Genomic DNA, 25331 nt, shown 5'->3' with positions numbered 1-25331 from the left:
AAATAACCTACTAATCAGATGTCTCTAATTTTTTTGCACAGAAAGCTGCCAGATGATTTGCACTTGTCTGCAGCCTAAGCCACAGAAAAGATTGGAGATCTCATTCTGGAGATGCAGCATCTCCATGACTGGTTTAAGGTACTGAGTTTAGCTAAATGTTTTTTCTTTTTTTGTTTGTTTAGTTTGTTCATCAGTCATACAATCACCATCAACTTGTTGCCAAGTCAAATTTGTACTAAATATAATGCATTTAGACAAATATCGCTGATATTTATTTGTTTCAGGTCATGGAGTAAGAAAACATCAGCAAACAACTCCTGTCACTTTCTTTACAGAGTTTTTTTTTTTTTTTTACTTCTCTTTTAAACTAATATTAAGAGGGAGTGATTTATTTTAAAAGTTAGTTGCCCCTTGTCACACCTGTATGTGTCATCTGTTTCATCAAACCCTAACTATAACTGAAGATTCAAGAAGGACTTTGCAGTAAAAACCAGATCATAAGATATTGGATCGCTAATCATTCACATGTGCCATTGGTACTTGGACCCCATTATTGGTTATTCTTAAATTGTAATATTTCACAATATTACTGTCTTACTGTATTTTTGATTAAATAGATTCAAAAATATTTAAAAAATATGACTTACCCCAAACTTTTGAACATTAGCCTACTGTATAACCAGTATTTACATAACATTTAAACTATGATTATGTACCAAGTCCATCAGTATCTAAAGGTAACACAATGAGAAACAAAAAACTGAGAACATCATACATGTAACAAAATTTATTTATTGTTTGTTGTCATTTATTTAAAGTCCTCCTGTCCTGACCCTCTTTCATCACAGGATAATTTTTTTCCCCAACTTAATTAAATACATTTTTATTTTTTTATCAGACTCGAAATTCTGAAATACTGAAACCAGCAAAAAACTCCCTGTATAGACCCTCGGTCATGCATGCTACCTATACTAGCCTAACACCATTAAAAAAAGCTTAAATAAGAAGCAAGAGACTAAGCACCAAGACTTTTTTCTTTTCTTCGTATATGAAAGAAACAACGTTTTCAATTACGTTAAACGAAAAAGCCGGTGTGTTTTGCACTTCTAACACACAACCAGGCCACCACTACAGTAATTCTGGAAAGTCCTTCAATCGAGTTTTACAAACGATACTAGGTTAGCCCTGTGATATAGCCACACTGCCAGCTAAATTTCTCACACGCCTCCCCAAAACGTTTTATTTTTATTTATTTTTTTAGCATAACACAAAGGCTGTGTTTCTCTGCAACATGAAAGGAAATAAACCAACTACTCATAGCAGAAAAAGCTGCTAATTAATAAAAACTAAAGGCACCAGGAAGAGGATGAAACGAGGTGGTCAAGAGTCTAGACCCTTCTCTCACAAACTAGCCCACATTCAAAAATCTAGTAGCTATGAACAGGTTCTCTCTTTAATTTAAATTTTTAATTATGAAACTGCGCTCATATATTCATTAAACATACCTGCTGATCACCTTACAGCCACAAGAGGGTAGCAGAACATTAATTTACAAAGAGCAAGGGTTGTTAAATTATTATGAACTGACCCTTGATATAATTTGCATTCAATACAGATGATCTGGGTCAGACTCTTTCCGATTACACTAATGAACTTAAAATAGCTAAATGGCTTAAAAAAGAGGCTCAATCATTCTGGTAAATTCAAGTAAAAAATGTAGCTGAAAGCAGCAATTAAGGGGCCAAGCACAAAGAAAGCATAAATCACACCAGTATGGCTGGAAGTATCAGACCAACTGTAACAATGAGTAATGACTTTTTAAGAGGAATTTTGTCAAAATCATCATTAAAAACATCATAAATACAATCACTAGTAATATGATTAAATGGCTAATCATATTTTATCAATAGTTGGTGCTGTTACCATACTGATGTGTGGTCAGTGTGAGGTGACAAATGACACACACAATGTCTGGGGTCAATATGTCAAAGTTTTGCAGAAATACAGCCTCAGATGCAGTTTGGCATTATGCCATCAAATTCATTGATGCAAGGAACAAAAACATCTACTGCCAGGAACACCATAACTTTTTGCAAGCATGGTAAGAAGATGATCAGACTCGATTTTGATGAAAATCTGACAAATGGATTAGTATGTTTTAAAAGAAAATCAAAATCTGACTATGGCAAATTTGGTATCTATGTTCTCAGCATGACCCAAGGAATCTAATAAGACCAGTTTCAACAGATAATAGGCAAAGCTAATCAAAAGCTGGTAGAATTTTTTTGAAATTTCATTATAATTTGGCCACAAGGTGGCACAGTCTCGAAACCTTTTGAGGAACTTCAGTGCATGGTGACGATGGAACATACCAAGTTTCATAACGATGTCAATGCGTTCGTAAAATATAGCTTTTTACAACAAAAATCTACATGGCCGACGGCCAAAATGGGCGATGTCATTTGACATGGTGCATCAAATCTAGAGACCAGTTTTGTGATTTTTTTTTTGCCAAAACATTTAGAAATTATAAGCAAAAATAGCCATTTTTCATATCTCCACACCACTAGGTGGCACTGTGCTGAAACTGAGCAGTTACCCTCAGGTCATAGTTGTTATAAATCACACCAATTTAGGTCATAGTTGTTATAAAACACACCAATTTTGGTCAGAATATGCTTAAGCGTTGAGAGAGATATAGCCTCACATCCATTTTGCCGTGTACTTCGTCAAATTCATTTGTGGGTTATTCAAGAATGGTTTGAAGAATAATCTTGAATTCCATAACTTTTTTGTCGCCATGGTCTGAGCATGATCTGGTTCGATTTTCATGAAAATCAGAGCAACGGTCTCACGGTCTAGGAGGAGTTCAAAAAAGTAGGTTTCTTGGAAAATTCAAAATGGCAAAAATGACATCATAGGGTGCAATTGTATCATCTTGAGCCAAGGAATCAGAGGAAAACATTTTTTTATTTATTAGTTATTAGCATAAACGTGAGTGCAAATTTGGACAGATGGTGATGCTAGAGGGATTGAGTTAGAGACTTCAAATTTGCAATGATAACATTTCAGACTAGCCTCTATCTGTGTGCCAAATTTCATAACTTTCCCACAAGCAGTTCTATGGGCTGCTATAGACTCAAAGAGCGGAAGAAGAAAAAGATGACAGATGACAGATGACAGAAGAAGAAGAAGAAGAAGAAGAAGAAGACGAAGACTATGGATACAATGGGTGCCTACGAACCTTCAGTGCTTGGCCCCTAATTACAAGTCCGAGGAATTATTATCGAAATTTATCAGAAAATGGCAGATCAGAATTTCCAAAACCATCACTTGTATCCCAGAATTTTGACTAAAGCTCATCTAGCAGTTTCTAGGGCAAGTTCATTTATTCAAGGTAAGTAAACTCAGCAGGACAGATATTGTGAGGCGCAGCTTCGCACACTTTGATTGTTTAAATGACTCCTAATTCTGCAGCATCACACCTAATCAGGGTTTTGCCAGTATTCCATATTGTGGCTTCAACACAATGCAACAGCGGACAGAGAATAAACAAGTTCTCATACTCAGACTTTTAGGAGATAATAAAAAAAAATAATAATAAAAAAAAAAGTAAAAATCATAAGAATGTCTACTTCTACAAACACTTCTACTTAATAGAACATTTCATGGCACTCTTGAAGGGCCTCAATTCTTGAACCATTATGATAACCATCGCAGTTACCCATCATTTTCTTGACTAATCACATTAGCTTTTAAGAGAAATTTCACTCTTACAAGTATAACACATACAAGATGGCTGTATCAACACCTGGACTAGCTGCTAATTCTAGAGTTTTCAAGCAGTTTGCTCAATCTCAATATGAAAGGAAAATAGTACACTTCAAGTAAAGTTGGGATTCTTACAGTTTTGTTCAGCCTGGTAGAAAAGCAGCAGATACACAGAATGAAGAGGATTATGAATCAAAGCATTTTCAAATCATCAAAGATTTGCCATATGGGCTATTTGTCAAGTATTTTAGTTGAATCTGACATACTCATCCCCAACATCAAAATATGTACAACTGCTGTTTCAACCCTCGTCAGCCATATTGCACTACTTTGGTACTTCAGCTTTTCTACCTTGGCTGGATAGAAATAGGAAGTGGCATTTCAAGCAAAATATGTTCAGGAGTAATTTCCTTCACATTAGAAGATTTGTGGTTTTAGAGGAAAAAAAATAAGGTAATATGGTAATATACATACAATCTATACTTGATGAATCATTGTGTCTTTATACATCATGGATTTGTCCATAAGAGTTTAGACAGAACATGAGATGGTAGAAGCAGAAGAGGCAAATTGTGTCATTCCAATTGAGTTAAATGGAGAAGACAATGTAAAATAGGTGATTTAAGGTCCACGTTAGTCAGAATTCAGGCTGTACAGGAGGTCCAAAACCATAATAGTGGAAAAAAGACATTACTAATGAATGCAGAATCATCAAAAGTGAACGTTAGTCCAGGATTGGGCTAAATCTGTGTGACAATTCCACATTCACCTTGAAAAAGTCCATTGATCTTTTAAACATGGCGGCAAAAATGTAAACCAAATTATTATTCATTGTCACGGTTCACAATACAAGTCTATATAAAAAGACAAAAAAAGTGCTTTAGATTAAGTAAAAACGATGAAGTTCTCAAACCAATCAGACTAGGCATCATTAAAAGGCCTTCAATATGTTTTTTTTGTTGTTTTTTTACTTTAGTCCAAAATTAAGGTATGAGGGTTTTGAGTTGCTGATTCAGAGTCTAAAGTTTAAGTGTCAGAGTAAATCTACAGTCTCAGTAACCTCAAGCCCCTCACTAGCTCGAACTGGAAGTGCATTCCCTAAAACCATGTGATATCTCTGCCATTTAAATCGCAGCCTTCAAAGAAAGGGCACGTACACTCCCATTAGGTGAATTTATGAGCAAAGATCCACAGGAGACACCTCCTTCTAGGTCACCTTCTAGGCTATCAGGTGTCAGAACTTCAAGTCTTGAAAGCAAGGAATAAAAATGTCCTCCAAAATCCATGGTACGTTTAAAGTTCGTATAACTTAAAATAGAGGCATGGGATAGAAACCAACAATGGTTGAGTGGAACACAACAGCCAGGCAAAGTGGTGAATATGGTTGCAGCTAAAGTGATTTCATTCTTCTTGAAATAGAGTAAGAGAAAAATGAAGTAAATTCTATTATTCTCAAAAAAAAAAAAAAAGTGCTTCATGGTTTTCATGACTATAGTGTCCTCTATATCACAGATCCATATAGAGATGTAAAGAGAAAGAATAGAAAGAGAACATGTACTGTTGTAAAATGAATGCAAGCCTTCTACTGAGAGGAAGAGAACAGGAATATTGTAAAGTCCTTCAAAACGGTTCATATCCTTCTTGATTAGAATATCTATATTCACTCTCAGGAAAATAACACCATCCCCTTCTGTAATAAACTACATGAAGGCCAGTGCTGACATGGTAATTGAAGTCTTGGTTACACACTAATAAAAAGTATGTTCATAAGCACACAGACCATCATCTGGTCTTAATAACTGTAGATCAGTCCTATAAAGAGTTTAGATACAAGCCAAATCAAACACACCTGAACCAGATAATCAAGGTTTTGGGGTACATTAAAAATTACAGACATATATTAGAGCAGACTGGAACTAAACTCTGCATGAAGGTGGATTTCAAGGAGCAGGGCTGAGCATCCCTGATGTAAGTACTGAGAGATCAGCACAAATTTTTCCACATACAACACTGACCTAAACAAGCTACATGTTTTAGAGGCATTTAGATGTGTGTGTGCAGAGTGTGTATGCAGATGTGTAAGCATGCATTGAAGTTTGTGTGTGTGTGTGTGTGTGTGTGTGTGTATATAGTTGACTAAATAACAGGCCACATTTTCTCACAGCGTTTGTGGTTCTGCAGGGGCTGTGTGAGGGCTCTGGGGGGGAGAATGTGGTGGGGACTGCAAAAGGGGGGAAAAATGTGGGGTCGGAGGGCAGTAAGAAGGGGCGGCCGTGGGGGATGGGGGCAATCCGGAGGGCACCAGTGGTCCAGGGAGTCCAAAGGGGCCAGTGGGTGACTCAGCAGGAGGCTGGTTGTAAAAGAAGAAAGCACACTGATGGATGAATGTCTCGATGATTGTCTGGTAGGTGCGCGTGGCTGTCAGGGCATCCATAGAGGTGAAGTCTGGCCGCATTAGTGTCGGCCAGAAACAGATGGAGAGATTCTCACTGGTCATTAAGTTGACTCTGTTCCACTGACTAACCCTGAGAGAAAGAAACGGGGAGATAAGGTTAAGAGTCTCTCCACTTTAACTGATCTCTAAAAGTTAGTAACTGCAGGTGGTCTGACACTCACTTGTTTAGATGGCTCATTACATATTTAAAGACATCAAAATTCTCCCTGGGAAATCGTCTTAACACATCCTTCATTGTGTGAAGCCTCTGTTCTCGATCATTAATTTCTATGCACAAACACAAAAAAACCCTTGATTATTCCACAGGTACTGTGTTATGGATGACATAACACCCAATTTTGCTACACTTGCATGCAACATTTTAATAGTTTAGAATTCAAGTGGATGCATTTACATTATTATATTCTTTCACAAACGCATTTAAAGAATGCTAAGTGAAATCTTACTGAAAGCTTCCACCAGTTCTTCCTGAGAGCTATAAGGAACCAGAGGTTCAGGCAGCTCAGAGAAGAAACTTTTCATTGCCCCGGCAACTGTGTTCACAGTGAAGTCCTTCTCCACAAGGTCCAGATTGTGGTCTAAGACAAATTAACAAAGTGAGGTATAGAAAGAAAGGAAGATCAAGAGCAGAACTTATCCATCAATCATTTTTAGTGTGGAATATTACAAATAGAATGAATTTATTAAAAGCTTTCACATGCTGTTAACCTGCACATATACACACTATATTTAGCCATGCGTGCCTTAAAACCACGTAAATCCACTAACAAAACTATAACCCACAACAATTTTGAAGTATTGAAATCCTTCTAAACTTACCTTGTTCAAACTGTCTCTGCGTGCTCTCTATCTCTGCCTTATTCCCACTTACCCTGTAGATACCCTCTGTTGTCAAACCTGAGAGAGAGATTTGATTAACAAGACAATTTCGAGGCAAGTCATCTTCCCTCAAAATGGACTCTTAAACATTTTAAGACATTAAGTACTAGTCACTCTACTTTAAAGGTCCCATGACATGCTACTTTTTGTAGGCTTTAATATAGTCCTTAGTGGTCCTTAGTACTGTATCTGAAATCTCTTTCCAAAAATTCAGCCTCGGTGCAGAATTATAGCCACTACAAGCCAGTCCCAGAATGAGCTTCCTTCAGACGGGCCGTTTCGGTGTCTGTAGCTTTAAATACTAATGAGGAGGAGAAAGGCGGCGCAAGGTGGAGGGTGGGTGTGGCCTTGACCATCTTGCGCAACGGTACCATGCATGTTTGTTTATGTTGGATATATTGCAATGGCACGAAGACACGCAGTCGTTCAAGCATTTCAGTTTGACCCAGAATCTGATCCAGATGGAGAAGCAACGGATGAAGAAGTTGCAACTCAGCGGCTCCAGCAGGACGTTTCCGAATGGTTAGTTTAAAATATTATGTCTGGATAAGGTACTTTATTCGGATGGTTTACAGTTATCATCATGTAGCTAACGCGAACCTACTGTTGCCTTTTCATGAGAGATCTGTAACGTCGGTAATTTATCTTATTACAATTACATCAAGCTCTGCGATCTTGAAATGCGGATATCGCGCGCGCCATATAACCAACAGGAAAACGGTTTTCCAAATAACAAAGAAGTGTACAACACTCGCGTTACAGTATGTGTAACTTGATGCTGTCTACCTTTACATTAGCGCAAGTAACTGCATAGCTAATGTGACAGCCACATTCTACGTGTAAGAAGCTAGGTAACCATAAACAGTAAAGCAACACACTTATATATAATTTGTTGACTTAACTTACTTGTCCGACGTTCAGCAAGCCCAGCTCTGTATTGACCATTCGATGTTCATTTGTACATCCAATTATTGAGCAATTATTATGCTTCGCTCGCTCAAAAGCCATGATATCTCTCGTGGACAAACTAAAATTCTCATGGGCGAGAAATATTCTCTGGGCGGGCAAAGCAGAGAAAGGGGAGGTAACTTTTCTCCTTATGACGTCATAAGGAGGAGATTCAAGATCAGCCCGGTTGAGCCTCCATTTTCTCAAAGGCAGAGAAAAATAGCAAAAGCTCGATTTACACCGATTACAATTTTTAGAAACTTGGGGACCATATTCAGGCTAGGGGAACTCAGATTAATGTTAAAAAAACCCAGAAAGTGGAAATTTCATGTCATGGGACCTTTAAGTGTCCAAAATTATTTTACAAACTACTTCATACAGGTCGAATACCGCAGCTATTAAAAAAGCTAAAAAGTAAAAAGTTCTTAAATTCACATTAATATGGTTCTACAATCTTTATTATAAGGCCATAGCTGAAACACAGTAAAAAAAAAAAAGGAACTACGAGCAATACTATGCTGTGGTGTGATTTATAACAGCTACAGCCCATTAAGCATCTTATTTTAACTGGACACTGCGATAATGATAAGTTTATATGGTTTCCCTAAGCACAACTGTTATGGGGTGAGTAGGTTGGTGAAACAGCAACAGCAGCAACTGTACCTGTGGCTTCAATATAACGAATACACTTGTCAATGAAAACCGGAATAGGTCGTTCAAGGGAGACCACATTCACCAGAGGCACCCCGAAGTAGTTACTCTCCAAAGGCTTAGAGATAGAATGACGAGGCTTTGGTCTTGTTTTCTACAAACAGCAAGACAAATACAGATTATTTGACAATTATACAAGACTCCTTTAATGAAGCCTTAAAAGCTTCCAAAGCTAAAAAAAATTACATTCATTTAAATATCACAATGTTAAAAACAGACGAGCATACTTTAAAAAAACATGTAAAATAAATAAATAAATAAATCCTACTTTGCCTGGTCGGCGAAGACTTTTCAGTATGTTCCTCTTTTTAGGATCTTCTCCTTCTTCATTGAGTATGTCTGTCTTCAGTGCTGAAACATCATCGTCTTTTGACCTTGTGAGTGTGCCAATCTCATCATCGCTACCAATGGAAAAACTAGTGCGGAAACTGCTGAACTTCCCCAGACGTTTGGAACGATCACGGTAGAGCCGTGGCTTTACCCTTGCTGCTGAAAATTTGCGACGTCTCTCCAACGAGCTGCCATCCCCTTCACTGTCTGAACCATTGCCTCCTCCATTAGAATGGATCCGATTGGAATTGCGGATGGTAATAATTTTGCCCTGTGTGCTGTCATGTGGCACAGAATATATGCTGTCCTCGTAGCTGGGGCGTGGCTTAGAGACAGCATCCATTGGCTCAGCATAGTCTGAAGGATCGTAATCTCCTCCTAGAGGCCATGTCACATTGGATGTAAGTGAACGCCGATGGCTGACTGCATCTACATACGGGTTAAAATTTGGTTTTCTAAGGTCAAATGTGACACTAGGTTTGGGTCTCACTTGGGGAGGAACTTTATTATTTAGCTTGTTTTCAAAGGTGCTAAGGTCAGAGATCACAGAGAATGTGTCACCTGAGTCCAGGTCAGGCAGTTTGAATCCACCATGAGAGGTGAGTGTACCATCATGGTAAGGCGGGGAAGCTTCCATGTCTTCCTCAGAATCTAACAGCATTGTGACAGGGCTTGGGGAGCCACAGTGTGGTGAATACACATTCTCATTTGTGCTACTGGCTTCTGCATTGTTTTCATACATATGACTGGCCTCAACAATGGTTCTCTTTTCTAATACCTCTGTGAAAAATTGTTCCAATAGGTCTAGTTTGTGAAGTCCTCCAACAACTCCACCAGGGCCACAGACAATACTGCAAAACCGTCCCTCAAGTTCATGGGCCAGTTCTTCACCTTGGACTAACATCTCATGCGCAGATTCAGAGTCCAGCAGCTCAGTCCGGGTTTCTCCCACTGCAAGCAGCTGTACTGGTATGATGTCCTGAACCTCACATAAAAAGGCACACAGGGTTTCAAAAGAAGCCTTGCGGCTAGCAGAGTATACAGCGATGTAGCCATGGACCAGCCGACTCTTACGTGTGGCAAAAGAAGAGTGGTATGACAGTAGGGACAATTCAATTGTATGCTTGTGTCCACCAATTGTTTGTTCTAGCAGCACTGAAGTGCCACTTGTTTGGGGAGAGGTCGGCTTACAATGCTGAGGAAGCAGGAATGGAGCAAGAAGTTGATCAATGTCGTAGGAGTCTCCACACATTAGGCACAAGACAATACGTAATTCAGCCTCTGGGCTCTGGTCCTGCTGTAAGTCTCGAATACAAGGAGGCAGCGGAGGTGCAGGTGGAGAACAGCTACGAAATGTAGAAGTCCTCCTTGTTTCAAGTAGAACCTTTAAAACCTGGTTGATCTGCTTTTCATTCACATTTCTCCCATAGCCAGTGCCTGGGGAGGCAGGTTCCAGGTAGTTACAATGCAGTTTTACGGCTACCTGCTGACCCTGTGAGATTAATGCTTGAGCAGTCTCGCCACCAATGTCACCCAGTCCTCCAACACCTCTTTTGGTTACTAATAAGAGTGACAGGGGAAGCTGAGCCATATGGTTGTCCCTTCTGCCAAGCGTGGACTCTCGCAACTTCTCAATACTTTCTACAACATATGACAAGGACTCTTTTGAATTGTATAAACACAGGCATCCATGAGGAGTAAATGTGGATGTATGAAACGAATTAACAGGAAGTCTAACATTGCCCTCAATTGGCCGAAGAACAAGTTCATACATTCTACCTTCAAGCACATAATGATCATCATTGGTACACAATGCTCGAATCTCATTGGCTAATTCTCTAGCAAGTCCGTCTTTTCCCAGTATAACAAGATTGATTCTATCAACTTTTCCATCAATCAAATGGGTCTTTCCAAAGGAAGGGTATTGTTTTGGGAAGCACGAAACAAGTATTTGCTCAATTTTATGGTCGACACAGTGTGGGCAGTTCGGGCATGTTTCCTTTGTAGGATGATACACAAAATGGATGTGTTTCAGCACTAAAGCATCCCTTTCAGCTTGCAATTTCTGAAGTGCCTTGAAGCGTTGTTCTTCACCTAACACTTCTTGAATTGCTCCCATTTTCTCTTTACTAGGTTTGGCATCCAGCTCAAGTTCATAGAAGAGTTCAGAGTACTCTAGCAAAAGCTCCTGAAAATCTTCTTTTGCCCTGTCTATGATTGCTTTCTGGTGCCGGTTATAAATGTCCAAATATTCTGGCTCTTCAAGCCACTGGTAGAAGTCTTCGTTCATGATGAAGCTTCGGGCCTCTTCCCAGGGTTTGCCAGGGGTAACGAAAGGGGAAGATGCTAATTTTGCTTTGAACTCATGACGCATTTGAGCACGCTTGCATTCATTGCGCAAGTGTTCAAGGTGTGCATCAAAGATTATTTCAGCAGCCGTCGTGTCTAGCACATCAAAGGGGATGCGCTCATCCTCCATGTTATCAAGATGTGGCGTGTCCTCCCATGGCGCATCATCCAGTACCACAAACCAATGATCAAAGTCTTTTTTAGACTCAAGGACCTTTTGGACCCCAGACCAGCTCAAATGCTCAATTTCATCCAACTCGGACACCAAGCTACTTAAGGCGAGTGGAAGAGCGCTCAAGTATGCTTTACGACGCTTTTCAATATGCTCCTGTTTTAGCCGGTGAATATGTTGTTGAAATAGCTTCTTAGCTTTACCTGTACCTTCTAAAAATACATACTCCTTGTATTCAGGTGAAGTCTGCATTCGTCGGCTGATGTTGGGCCAAGTTTCATTGTGATTCTTCACAATGTGGTTCACCAACCACTCATAGCGGTCTTTTGCAGAGGCAATCAGTTGACTCTGGTGTTTCAATGCCTCAAAGTAAGGTATGATCTTGGGCTTACCTCTTCCCTTATCAATGAGCTGTATCAAGGTAAGGAAAGCCAAGTCAACATTGACATTGGACCGTGCCGAAGTCTCAACAACTTGCAAGTTCTTTTTTGTAATGGCAAATGTATGAGAATCCTTGATATATCGCTCCACACCCTCATCACACTTAGTGAGAACCAGCACAATAGGCTTTTTTGTCTTGCTTAAGTGATTGAACAAGTTGGTGACAAATTTCATTTGATCATCAAAGTTTCGGTTCATACCACGACTGACATCAACACAAAGCAGAAAGCCATCCACCTGCAACTTGCCTTCGGGCATTTGCTTCTGTTCGAAATCTTGCTCCAATCCCAATTGATCAGTGCAGAAGTACATTAGTTTTTCAGCAGAAGCCAGTTTGGTGGAGGCAGCTCTTTTGATGTAGGGCTGTAATGCTGTGCTGCGATGGGGCTGGAATGTCTGGTCATCAATGAATTCTGTCTGCTCAACCACATGCATCCTGCAGTCTGCACCATCTTCCAAAACTCTCCCCACCTCTCCCCAAAACAGGAAATGGTCATTGTTGACAACCCGGCCACCGAAGTCACTGGTACTTAGCACAGAAGTGTGATCAAGATGGAAGTCGTCAGCACTAGGGCGGACAAAACGGTTACAAAGGCAGGATTTGCCAACTCCACATTGCCCTTTATCTTTCTCCGTTCCCGACAGGCCAACAACAACAAGGTTGTAGATAGGCATTCGGGATTCTTGCTTTTTAGCCATCATCATCGTACACAGGCATTCATCTTGCCATTCCCCAAAGGTTGGCAGAGGCAGACTCTTTGAAATGTGTCCATAAAATGTTGAAAGCAGGGCCCTGTATTTGATTTACAATTGAGGCTTTAGTTCTGATGTTTCAATCATCCTTTCAGGTCAAGAAAGTGGCTTGCATTTTTGGCCATATTAGAGGACTAATGAGTGATAAGCAGGGGGGCATGGAGAAGTGAAGAAGGAATTGGGGCTAACCTAAATGAGAAAGGGAGAGAGAAAGAACAAACCAATTATCAGCAAAATCATGTGCTTTGGTTACCTAAAAGGAACATTTTAAGAAAATATAAGCTACTTTAATCATTCTTACAGATATTAAAATACTAAATTAACACAGTAACCCTGTAATCCTACATTAAACATCAAACCCCTTAAAGTGCCTAACAATCTACATTAAGGATTTCAATTATGTTTCTAATAATGTATGTATATTGTTTCTTCAATAAAGCTAATTTTTGATAATTACAAATAAATTTCTGATTATGGATCATCAGATTGATTCTTATATTAATCTATTCCAATGCTAGCAAACCTACACAACATTATGTGAATACTAAAAACTAGTTTTTAGCAACATTTTACTTCAAAATCACTCTACAATCATAATTCACAATCTACTAAATCTTGGCTTCATGAAGTATATGATGTTCCGTATATTTGTGTTTAGTTAACGATTTGCTATTGTTGCACAATTCCTAAAATACCACTTAAAATCAGTGAATTTTTAGAGAAGTGTCAGATTGATTCAATGCCAAAAATGTTAAATCCTTCCAACACAGCAGGAATGTTGGAACCAGTATTTTTACACCTGTTTTGTCTGGTATTCAAAACCAGTCAAGAGGGTTTTGTCTGATACCCAAAACTATATATATAGCGAGTCTTGTCAAAAAACTGTCTTTTATCAATCAAGAGATTGACAGAGGAACACGGGAATAGAAAGTAGGAGTCGAAATCACTATTATCATCAACAATATTTAAAGTTTTGGCGTAATGGCATTAGGAGGATCTAAATTAAAATAGAAGACATATTCACAGCAGAGTCATATCTAACAATTAGAGGTGTAACAGATCGTTGTTGATCCGTGATGCATACAGGCCAGGCCCTACATTTCAACGCGCATCCCATTCGAAGATTAGTTGCAAAGTTTAACCATTGAATGAAAGTATATCATTTCCATGTTTCTATGTCTTGTTAATGTTTTGCACTGTTTTCTGTGCGCACACAGAGAGCTGCGTTTTAGACAGTGTGTGAAAACAAAATTGTGTCCTCTTTTGATTCTCCTTGTGCTTGAACAGACACCACATTTTTGTAAAATAGTGTTGGGCAACACTCTTATGATGATCTTGCTTAATCGACCATCGATACGTTTTATCGATCAAATTATTGTGGTTCAAATTAAGTGGTTGTTCGTTCCAAATTTCTACATTCAGGTTCTAGGTATGGATCAAGTTGTATAATATTTAACTAAACAATACTGCATGCAAAAAGCTAAGGCACAATATAATAAAAAAATAACTGTAAAATAACTGTAAAAAAGCAGCAAAATGTAAATTTGCTTCCCATTGAACTCCAGCAATTAGGGGTAAACAACAGTTTGCTGACCACTGAACCAGTTAGTGGCAAACAGTTAGCGCGTTTAAAAATGGATAACTTCAAAGAAATTAAAGAGCATGATCTAATCTAATGATCTGAAGCACTTGTAAACCAATGAGAACTGGTGAATAGAATATCAACAGTATTTAATAATTTCTTTCTTTACCAATCTCTGTATCATTTACAATTACAATAGCACCCACCAAAAAAGTTCCTCACTTACATGTCACTCCAAACCCACATGGCTGTCTTTTATGTAAAGCAAATAGAAAATTGTAAACAATGTAGTTGATTTTTTCCCCATGCAATTACAATGAATGGGGACACAAAAGCACCCTCAAAGCATCTTAAGTGGCTGATATAATGGGCTATGTCTATATTCCATGTCTTCTGAAGCCATATGATAGCTTTGTTTGAAAAATAGACCAATATTTTAGTTGTTGTGCTCCTTTCATGATGCTTTTTCTGGCATTCTGTATATAGCATGACAGCCCCAGTACTCATCAGTTTACATTATACTGAAAAGAGAGAGCAAAATATTCCTAAATTCACCTAGTGTGTTCAACTAAAGAAAAATGTATACGTTTTCTTAAAGAATTTCCATTTTGGGGTGAACCATTATCAAGGACCTTGTCACTTATGTAGTTTGATCATTATTAAAATAAAACTTAAATTATTTCTTTAAAATATTTCTAATTAAAACTGTTCTTGATCCCATTTTGCAGCAACTTAATTCATCACTTAATTGGTGCTGTACCAAGAAGTTAAAGTAACAATTCAGGCATGTGCACAGATAGACCCCCAAGTGGTGCTCAAGCTCCGGCCCTTTTGGAATCTGATTAGATAAGTGCCCTTTTTGCAAGACATTTTATAGCTTAGTGTTTAAATTTGGCCCATTGCATCAATCCTTATTCAAGTCTTAGCGTGTGCCCGATAACTTATTCTTAATAATTGTGTGAGACCACACGCTCTGCAGAGCAGGCGAGCAGCACCGACATATCCCAGACCTGCTTTTATTGGTGACAGACAGGTAACGATCGTGTTTGACTTAAACTTCAACACTGTTTGTCACCGCTGTGTCGGATTTTACAGATAACGATAACTAGGTTGGACCACACTGGCCGATAACAGATTAATCAACTGATAGTTTTTTAATTGGATACTGAATGAAAACATAGCAGCTCATAGTAAAATATGCCGAACTTTATTACAGAAATAAAAAAACAGTACTGAAACATGAAAAAGTACTGTACTTTATAAATGAAATAAATATATAAATATTAATCTCTGTAAAATTAGTCTCTGATGTCCCCAGAATGTGTATGTGAAGTCTTAGATCAAAATACCCCACAGATCCTTTTTTGCAGCATGTTAAAATTGCCATTTTTGGTTGGGTGAGAAAAAATGCGCTGTTTTTGTGTGTGTCCCTTTAAATGCAAATGAGCTGCTGCTCCTGGCCCCCTCTCAAGAAGAGGGCGGAGCTTCAAGAGCTGGTGCTCCGGTGTCAGGACAATCTCCTCTCAGGCAATGATTATGTCAGAACAGAAACTGTCTGTAGTGGTGTTCATTTCGACCCGTAGTAATAATGGCAGAAAATATATGCTGTATGGAGATAGAACAGGTATAGTTCTGTTTAATTATGGTTATAGCGTATTTGTCATCTTGCTTTTATCCACTATTAGTACAAGCCTGTTGTACCGAACCCCATCCATAAGATGGCAAAAATGTACTACTGAGTTTTATGAAGTTTATTGGACTTAACAAAAGATGAAGCGTCAGTTTTCACTCCAGAAAGTCACAGAAAGAGCTGAATAAAACAGTACAATTAGTGCGTATTAAAGTCTTATCCATAATCTCTCTCATTATCATCAACATACACAGCAAATTACACAAAAACACACTTGGTACAACTAACAGTAAACAAATATATACAGACCTTTTCAGGGGTGCTTAATAAACTGATAAAGTTTATATCCGTAAAACAACTCCTATGAACTATAATAAAGTGTGCGCTCTTCCTTCCATTACTGCCGTGACCAGTAGGCCTATGTCTCCGTAGACTATAAGCTGGATCAAGAACAGTTGGTACATATCCATCCTCAAGTAACAACTTTTTAGCAAAGCCTGCTTTATACGGACCCTCATTCACAAAGTAGTCTGGTGTAAAATGATTTGTGCAAACAAATACATTTAGGTAGATTGGGGGGCGCATCCCCTCAGATGTCGGGAGTAAATAACGACTGCTGTGTTCATTCTTACATTCAACAACAAAACACCTAAATCGCTTAGGAGAAATTCTTGTCTACACCTGGTCCGGCATCAAGACAATGGCAGACTGTGTACAGCTCACTCAGGGCGGGTTTATGCTAAAACGGCAGTGTCCGTCAACAATCATGGGAGAGGCCTGTGCAAAGTGACGTCACTTTGCCCAGAATCTGCGAACAGCTTGTTCTGAGACAGTGCTTATGATTTATGGGGATTTAAAAAAAACAAAACACTGGGTGAAATTTTATCATTATAGGGTGGTTGTGTAAAATGTACACACACTGCCAACACACATTTTTGTTCAAACACCATGCAAAAGTGAATTTTGCATAATAGCATGTAAAGACATATTTTGCTGAAAAATGCACAATATTCCAGCAAAGGCTGAAGTCAATATGCACATTAACAACGACAAATATCATGTAATTTAATGGAAACTATGTGACTGGCACTCTACGTGGCACGGGAGGATTTTGAACAGCTTAGTTGTAGCTGGGCATTGTCGGTGTGTGTACCCTCAAAACAATATGTTTGAAATTTAAAGAACTGAAATTCTATGTGTTTCTGATTTGTTTATACGTTTCTGTCAGATACATAAACATATAAATTTGCTTTCTCACATCACTAGCTTTAAATATGCAACTTCGCTGGCTAACGAATGCAAAAAAGTGACCAACTGGATATAAACTAATGCAAATAGATGGTAACAATCGTGACTAAACATTTGGGTCGGACATGAGTGTATTTTTAATCACATTGTTTTACTTGAGGTACTAATGTTAGCATCCTCTCAGCTTTGTCGAAAAACATACCGCTGTTCTCCACTAATGCAGCATCTAGTCAACAAATTAATTACTTGAATTAAAATCATATACCTGTATATATCCTGTATACATACCATTTTGTTGTCTGTTTTAAATCTGCATCTGAAGTGTCCAGCTCTGTGCAGCGTACAGTCACGTGTCAAAACAAACTCCACGAGGCTTCAGTGATTTTGCCTCTAAAGGCCACTCTCGTACTGCATAACGACAACAGACCCTTCTCTGGCATAAAGGAACGGGCGCAACACGGTAAAATTATCCGTATGTTTTTTTACCGATAACCGATTGTTCCAGCAATCGGTTATCAGTTCCCATTAATCGTTCAACCTCTATTCAAAGCATCTCAATACAGCCAGCTTATTAGGCAATAGCCCTCCATTAAGCTTAAAAATAAGCAAGCTAGTCCGACATTGACGTAAAATAGCCTTGTGCAAGGTTGGAAATGCCACCAAAATTAACAAAAATGCCACCAAAATTCAAGATAATAATTGCCCTTGTATTTTGTGTTTGTAACATAATTAAAAATCCTGCATTGCTGGTCACCAGCATAAGGCAGGCTTTGCATGATGTGGACCTGGACCATACACACCAGTTCAGTTTTCCTTGAGAACAAGAGTGCTATTTTCCCAAATATCAGCTTGATTACAAATTTGATATTTAATACCATAGTTCAATAAACAATAAGTTGATTATTTAAGTTGATTTGAATATTTTTGGACACAACGTAGTACATTTTTACTGTTTTTGTTCTATTCTGCCAACCAAAATATTTCCAAACCAGGCACATAAAGTGGCACAATGAAGGCTGTCCCAATTCGAATACTTTTTTTATTGGTTTAGTTATGTTATGTTGGGTTCTATGTTACGTCACGTGGCTATCTAGAGATAATTGTTAAATTATTACTGTAGTGTCTAATAAGCCCATGAGGGCTGGACACCATGGTGTTTGACACTTAAAGGTCCCATGACATGAAATTTTCAATTTCTGAGGTTTTTTAACATTAATATGAGTTCCCCTAGCCTGTATATGGTCCCCAAGTTTCTAGAAATTTCAATCGGTATAAATCGAGCTTTTCCTATCTTTCTCTGCCTTTGAGAAAATGGAGGCTCAATCAGGCTGATCTTGAATCCCCTCTTTATGACGTTACAAGGAGAAATGTTACCTCCCCTTTCTCTGCTTTGCCCGCCCAGAGGATATTTCTCGCCCATGAGAAAACGAGCTAGGAAACAGGAACGCGCACGCGCGATTTTAGTTTGTCCACGAGAGACATAATGGCTCTTGAGCGAGCAAAGCATAATAATTGCTCAATAATTGGATGTACAAATGAACACTGAAGGGTCAATACAAAGCTGGGCTTGCTGAACGTCTGAAACTAAAGTCTGGATCAATCTCTTTGGCTCAGCTACACACCTCGGACAAGTAAGTCAACTAATGATATATAAGTGTGTTGCTTTACTGTTTATGGTTACCTAGCTTGTTACACGTAGAATGTGTCTGTCACATGAGCTATGCAGTTTATGTGTGTGAATACACACACTGTAACGCGAGTGTTGTACACTTCTTTGTTATTTGGATAACCGTTTTCCTGTTGGTAATATGGCGCGCGCGATATCCGCATTTCAAGATCGCAGAGCTTGATGTAATTGTAATAAGATAAATGACAGACGTTACAGATCTCTCATGAAAAGGCAACAGTAGGTTCGCGTTAGCTACATGATGATAACTGTAAACCATCCGAATAAAGTACCGTATCCAAACATAATATTTTAAACTTACCATTCGGAAACGTCCTGCTGGAGCTGCTGAGTTGCAGCTTCTCCATCTGGATCAGATTCTGGGTCAAACTGAAATGCTTGAACGACTGCGTGTCTTCGTGCCATTGCAATATATCCAACATAAACAAACATGCATGGTATCGTTGCGCAAGATGGTCAAGGCCACGCCCACCCTCCACCTCTCTCCTCCTCATTATCATTTAAAGCTACAGACACCGAAACGGCCTGTCTGAAGGAAGCTCATTCTGGGACTGGTTTGTAGTGGCTATAATTCTGCACCGAGGCTGAATTTTTGGAAAGAGATTTCAGATACAGTACTAGGGACCACTAAGGTCTATATTAAAGCCTACAAAAAGTAGCATGTCATGGGACCTTTAAATGAACAAATCAATCAAAAAAAATTTTTAATAATAACCCTTTACAGCGGTTCAAATGTTGACATATCTAAGATGCGATTTTTATTATATACAGAAATGGACCATGGTGAACATATTTAGACAGTTTCTGAATCCTGGTGGAGCAGAGAGGGAAAGGTGTCCAAGAAGCAGCAGCGAAATGTAGCAAAATTACTGACCTGTTCAGGGATTCAAGTGCAGGTCAGTTTTATAAATAATTGTAGTTTTGGCTGTAGTTTTGTCTTTGTTAACTTAGCTAAGCATTAAACTGCTAGCAAATGTTAGCAGTAACACCCCATTACTATAGTCTTTCAAAATACTGGATGCTAAAGAACATCACTATCTATTGTAAAGTTACAGTAATCATTTAGGAGACAAATGTTCACATCGATTTAGTGTTTGGAGGGAGCTAGGGCAGACAACAACACAGATTTTTTTATAAAGATTGTCATGATGTAGTTATTATTGCACTATTTTAAGCATTTAGGAAATTTGTTTTAATATATTTGTATGAAATATGGTTACATTTTGGGTATTCAAGTCATTTTAAGATAAAAAACAACATCAACAACAACGGATCATTGCTGGTATTCTGTGACTTCTGGACAATATCAAATTTTGAAAATATCAGTTTTTAAAAGATTTTTTGTGTAATCATGATAAGGTGATGTAAAATATTAGAAAATGTATTTTGGTCAAGCTCGGGTAAATAAATGTAACCACTTATCAAACCAAATAAATGAAATGGAAGATCAAAAATGCCCCCACTATTAAGGACAACATCTTAAATTACTTATGAATTAAATGTATGTGCATTGTGTTTCTTAGACAACTCGTGTTCCTTTGTCCCTTTAAAAGCATATCAGTTAAAAAGTATTAGAAAATGCATATATTATTTAAGAATTGTACTTAATTTCTCACAAACATTTTTCGTTTTCAGTATATGCCTTAGTTTTTAAAGTACTACATTGTCATTATTGATAATCCCCAAAAAAGTTTCATTGACATTGAATTATGTAAAAAAATATATATAAATAAAAAATGTGCTTAACAGGGTAGACAAATTAATAACAGGGTGGACAAAATAATAAGGTTGACAAGTGGTTATAAAGAATGGATGGATTGATGATTTCCTATCTCTCACATTCAACCAATTACAATATTACTTTTATTTGTGCTGGATTTTGATAGGAAACAATCTGTAAAACGTTACCAAAGAATTTTTTTATACACTACTACAACTTGAAACAAATTACCTTCACAATCACTATGTACACTCTAAATGGCCACTGGACAATTTTAAATTGTGATTTTAAAAATATAATTTTTCCAACTACCAACAGTGATGTAGGTTGACCACATCAAACTTGAAAGATCAAATGTGTAAAAATAGACAGTTAAACTAATGGAGGACCTCACTCACTTTATCAAGTTGTTTTTCCTCCAAAGAAGTGATGATTTTTTTCTTTAATAACTTTCCATGAGTGGATCATTTGAGGGACAAGCTAAAAATGTATTATATTTGTTCAATTGAATTTAATAATCTAAAACAATTATACATTTAAGAGAATAATAATCAATACTGATCGCATACAGTAAGTATTGTATTTATCATGAAAATGGAGTATGTAAGCCTGGGAACATAGGGAAATGGTGATGTGTGGTGGTTCAAATGCTGTAAACACTTCTCACATTATTTTTTTTATCAAATTTAATATGCTTAGACTTCAAATGGAGTTCAAAATAAAATACATTTAGATTATGTTCAAACACAATGAGGTGGTTGTTTTGCAACAAGGTTGAGACAGTTCTGTTTATAACATTACACCTGCTGGTGAAGAAGTGACAGAAAGAAAGTACGCACATGGAAGAAAGATATCAGGGGAAATGAAGAGAAGGAAAAGGAAAATGGAAGTGAAGGTGCATTTCAAGAGAGAACCTTTAATTCTTTTGCATGGAGCCAGTCTAAGGATTTTAACCTTTTTTATGTGATGGCCATACAAAAAATAGGGTTGTCCATGGTTCCAAAACTGTTGTGGGTGTATGGGATGGCCTGGATGAGTGTGAGATTTCCCAGTCCAGCCCTGGCTGTAGCCCACTGTGTTGTGTTGTTAGGCTTTAACATGCATCAAACACTGTTTGGGCTGTATGTGTATAGAACAAATAAAGACGTCACGGCACACCCTTCAAGCAAAATACACATCTGAAGTTCTAAACCCTAAAGAAAGCAACTGATAAAGGATTTCATCCTTAAAGCCTATAGGCCTAGCATAGCCTAAGCAAGAAATACCAGCTACGTAATGCGTCATGGTTCAGAACTGCCTTCCTACGAGCGGCTCAGCTGTCTGTTTGGTACTGCAGTCTGCAACAGAAATTACACTCACTTGTCTGTAACATTTTCCCCACGTAACTTGTATAAAACAGGGTATGCGGTTCTAATAAATTAGTGCGACTCGTTACCTTCCGTTGGCGTGTTCTACAATTAAATGCTCTGTGATTCTGTCCAGCGTTACATAGCAACTAACAAGGTGCACATCACGTGAGAAAATAGTCTGCCAACTTATAACATTCTGAGATTGTAAGAGTGCAAGATAAATCCGTTTTCAAAGCAACCAAGTCGCTGCCTGCACAACAGACAGCAATCACTTTTATTTAAACGTACAATTTGCCTTCGGTACGACTCTAACGTTACTCCTTATTTAAAGATACTCGAATTATAGGCTTCTTCAATGGCTGAAAAAATGTCACGTTGCCGGCGACACAGACTACTTTGCTCGCTAATATTGATTTTAATGAAATACCGGGGAGAATACATACATACCAGTGCCTTTCTCTGTCCTCCCTTTCCCTTCTCAATCCCTCTTCCAGGCCAGCGGGAGAAGGCTTACAACCGGCTCGGCCAATGTTGTTAGAAACCAGAAAGAAATGAAAACAAAAGACTACGCAAAAAGCCGAGGACATTAAATTCATTGGGGGCTCTTTGATTGTGGCTTGACAGACTTGCAGTTTCCAAGGGATATTTTTGTCAGACGCAACTTACTGATCTCGCGTTAGTATGGAAAGGGCTGGGAAAATCCACCGACGGCTAAACATATCCAAACAAAGAAATGTCCTTTCTTGGAGGCCAGTCGTTTCCGTGCGGGAAAAAGGCTTGTTTTAATGTCTTCCTCCGGCCTAAGCACGTTGCTTTCGGTCAATTATAATGCCCTTTGTTGTGGTCATAAAATGCCATCGTGTGCAGACAGCATGCAACGATGCCTTAACACTGAGACACAACATCCAGTTTTTCGTGGCCAAATGTCGAGCAATATGGGCCACGCATGTCTTTAAATGTTAAAATATATATGTGCGTGTGGGTGAAAGTGGTTGTCCAAGGCTCCCAATAATGGCGGTCCATCCACCCGAAGCCAACTCTGAGTCTGCCCTCTTTCGCTCTCCTTTTTTGAGGATAAAAGAGGGTTACTGAGACAGCCGAGACTCGCCCAGTGGCGCATGGACAACAGCACAGCGCTGAGCCAATTACAAGAGCTGAGCTCGAGCGCGCGCACGCGGAGGCAGGCCCGACCTAAAGGAGAAGCAGCATCCTTTCATGGACAGAGAGTGATTGATGTTGTTGCAGATTATTGTGATCGTATATAAAAGTCTAAAAATAACTGCGTGACGCAGTATCTCAAACAATGTGAATAAATACTCATTTTCAAATTTCACACTCAGTTACCAAGGTTTTTGAAGATCGGCGATCCTCACTTTATTAGATATCATTTTATGTTACTTTATGTGCAAAATTATAACGTGATTTCCACAAATCAGACCACACATTTTTTATGTCATTTTTGTAATAGTGTACATAGGCTCTTGTCAATGGAAAGTAACAATATTAATTAAAAAGTTGTTGAGATCAAAAGTGATCATTAAAGGGTCAGTCATCCTTGGTGAATAGATTGAGCAGGTGTCCCATTACCTGGAAAAAACAAAAAACAAACAAAAAAACATCAGGAGTGTGATTTCGATTATTGAATATAGGCCTACACATTTGTTGTGAATTTGTGTTTTCATTCAGAGTTTCTGATATGAATGTGTGAGGAGGTGATAAAAGACAATGACATTTTAAAAGCCATTTAAAATCCATTTACGTAATGCTTGCTATAAATATGCTTGTTAAAAGTAAAACATGTTAATGCATGTGCATGCTCTCAGTGAAAGTTAATGAACAGGTCAAAGATCACCATTGTCTTCTTCAAGCATATACACACCAAGAGTTATATATATATATATATATATATATATATATATATATATATATATATATCGGAGAGATAGCGAGAGAGAGAGAGAGAGAGAGAGAGAGAGAGAGAGGATCTTCATAATTAAAAAAATACATTTAAAATGTTACAGAAATATATATTTACTGCAGAAGTACATGTCACGTGAAAAGTGTGTGTGTGTGTGGTACAGGTAAACTACGTTATAGGGGAAAAATCTCCCTACAAAGATGGCAATAAATAAAATCCTTGACCTTGTGGGGACATTTTAGTACAAATGTCCAAATTACAAATGTCCAAATTTGTACAAATTACAAAACAGCTTGTAATTCATATAAGTGAGTTTTTTTGAAAATGTAAAAATGCAGAAAGTTTGTGATGGGTTTAGAATAATTTATGGGATGGAATATATAGTTTGTGTAATCCGACGCAGTTGGCTAACAATGTTGTCAATTATTTTCTCACTGTTTGTAATATAAGAACTTCGAATTTAAAAAAAAAAAATTTTTATATTGTTTATATGTTGTATTATTATATTATTTTATTTATTTATTTCTCTCTGTTCAGTGGGTGGGTTGTGGGAAAAGGGAAAAAAATGTAAAAACAAGGAGTATTGTTAAACTCTTTATGTATGTGATACATCACTTTGTTCTTCCTTCAATAAAATATATATATATAAAAAAAAAGAATATATAGTTTGTACAGTCTAAAAATCATTATGTCTATGGAATGTCCCTATAAAACATGAAAACCCAATGTGTGTGGGTTTTATCTTTTATTGTATCTTTTTACAGTTTGAATATTGTGTGTGCCTTACTTAGCAGATGACTTGTTTCCACAGTTGAGCTTTTTGCCTGCCAGAAAAGATAACATTTTACTATACAAGGATGGTATGTTTGATGGTAATCTTTATTATAATGTATGCAGAGAGGACATGCTGTAGATTGCATAAATCTAGACATACTCACTGAATATGATAGCCATGCCCAAACAGAACAAAACAGCTGCAAAGATCAGCCCACCTCTTCTGATTAACTCATAATCTGGCATAAGCGCACACATAGATTGTTACAAACATGATATCCTCAAAAGTGATCCTAAACAAAGCTTTGCATGAGAAGTTGTAAAACAACAAAACATTTCAGCTAACATTCTTTTGTTGACTGGCTGATGTGAGCAGGACTGTTCCCTTGAGATATGACTGAAACAAACTAATTTGCAACATTCATACTCACATAAGTCAACTTTAAAATGTGTTGTATGATTATTCCACAGTTCTGTCAATTTAATTTAAAATAGTATAAGTAAATCAGACATTCTTACCATAGGTGAAATCAGCATCTGAATACTCAGCTTTTTCTTGAGAGAGAACACACAAAGTGTATCATGTTAACTTTGAACCTATTGGCCAAATATTA

General features: G+C 37.9%; 1 protein-coding gene and 1 long non-coding RNA gene across 2 annotated transcripts; one reads left to right on the top strand and one right to left on the bottom strand.

Annotated features, from left to right (window-relative positions):
• Positions 1-880: 880 nt before the first annotated feature.
• arhgap35b (Rho GTPase activating protein 35b) lies at positions 881-23612 on the bottom strand. Its single transcript, XM_082169119.1, has 7 exons — positions 22473-23612; positions 9033-12998; positions 8717-8858; positions 7046-7123; positions 6673-6804; positions 6388-6493; positions 881-6296 (listed from the first exon to the last, which is right to left on the bottom strand). Exons 2-7 carry the CDS (start codon positions 12759-12761, stop codon positions 5930-5932), a joined length of 4554 nt encoding a protein of 1517 aa, XP_082025245.1. The 5' UTR covers positions 12762-12998; positions 22473-23612; the 3' UTR covers positions 881-5929.
• On the top strand, positions 13012-18438 carry LOC309498458. The gene is made up of 2 exons (XR_014205953.1): positions 13012-14619; positions 14657-18438. It is a non-coding gene; the product is annotated as an uncharacterized lncRNA (long non-coding RNA).
• Positions 23613-25331: the final 1719 nt, after the last annotated feature.

Source organism: Leuciscus leuciscus (assembly GCF_965113295.1).
Source record: "Leuciscus leuciscus genome assembly, chromosome: 5".
NCBI classification, from domain to species: domain Eukaryota; kingdom Metazoa; phylum Chordata; class Actinopteri; order Cypriniformes; family Leuciscidae; genus Leuciscus; species Leuciscus leuciscus.
The sequence above is the reverse complement of the archived record's forward strand: the minus strand, read 5'-3'. Positions and strand labels throughout refer to the sequence as shown.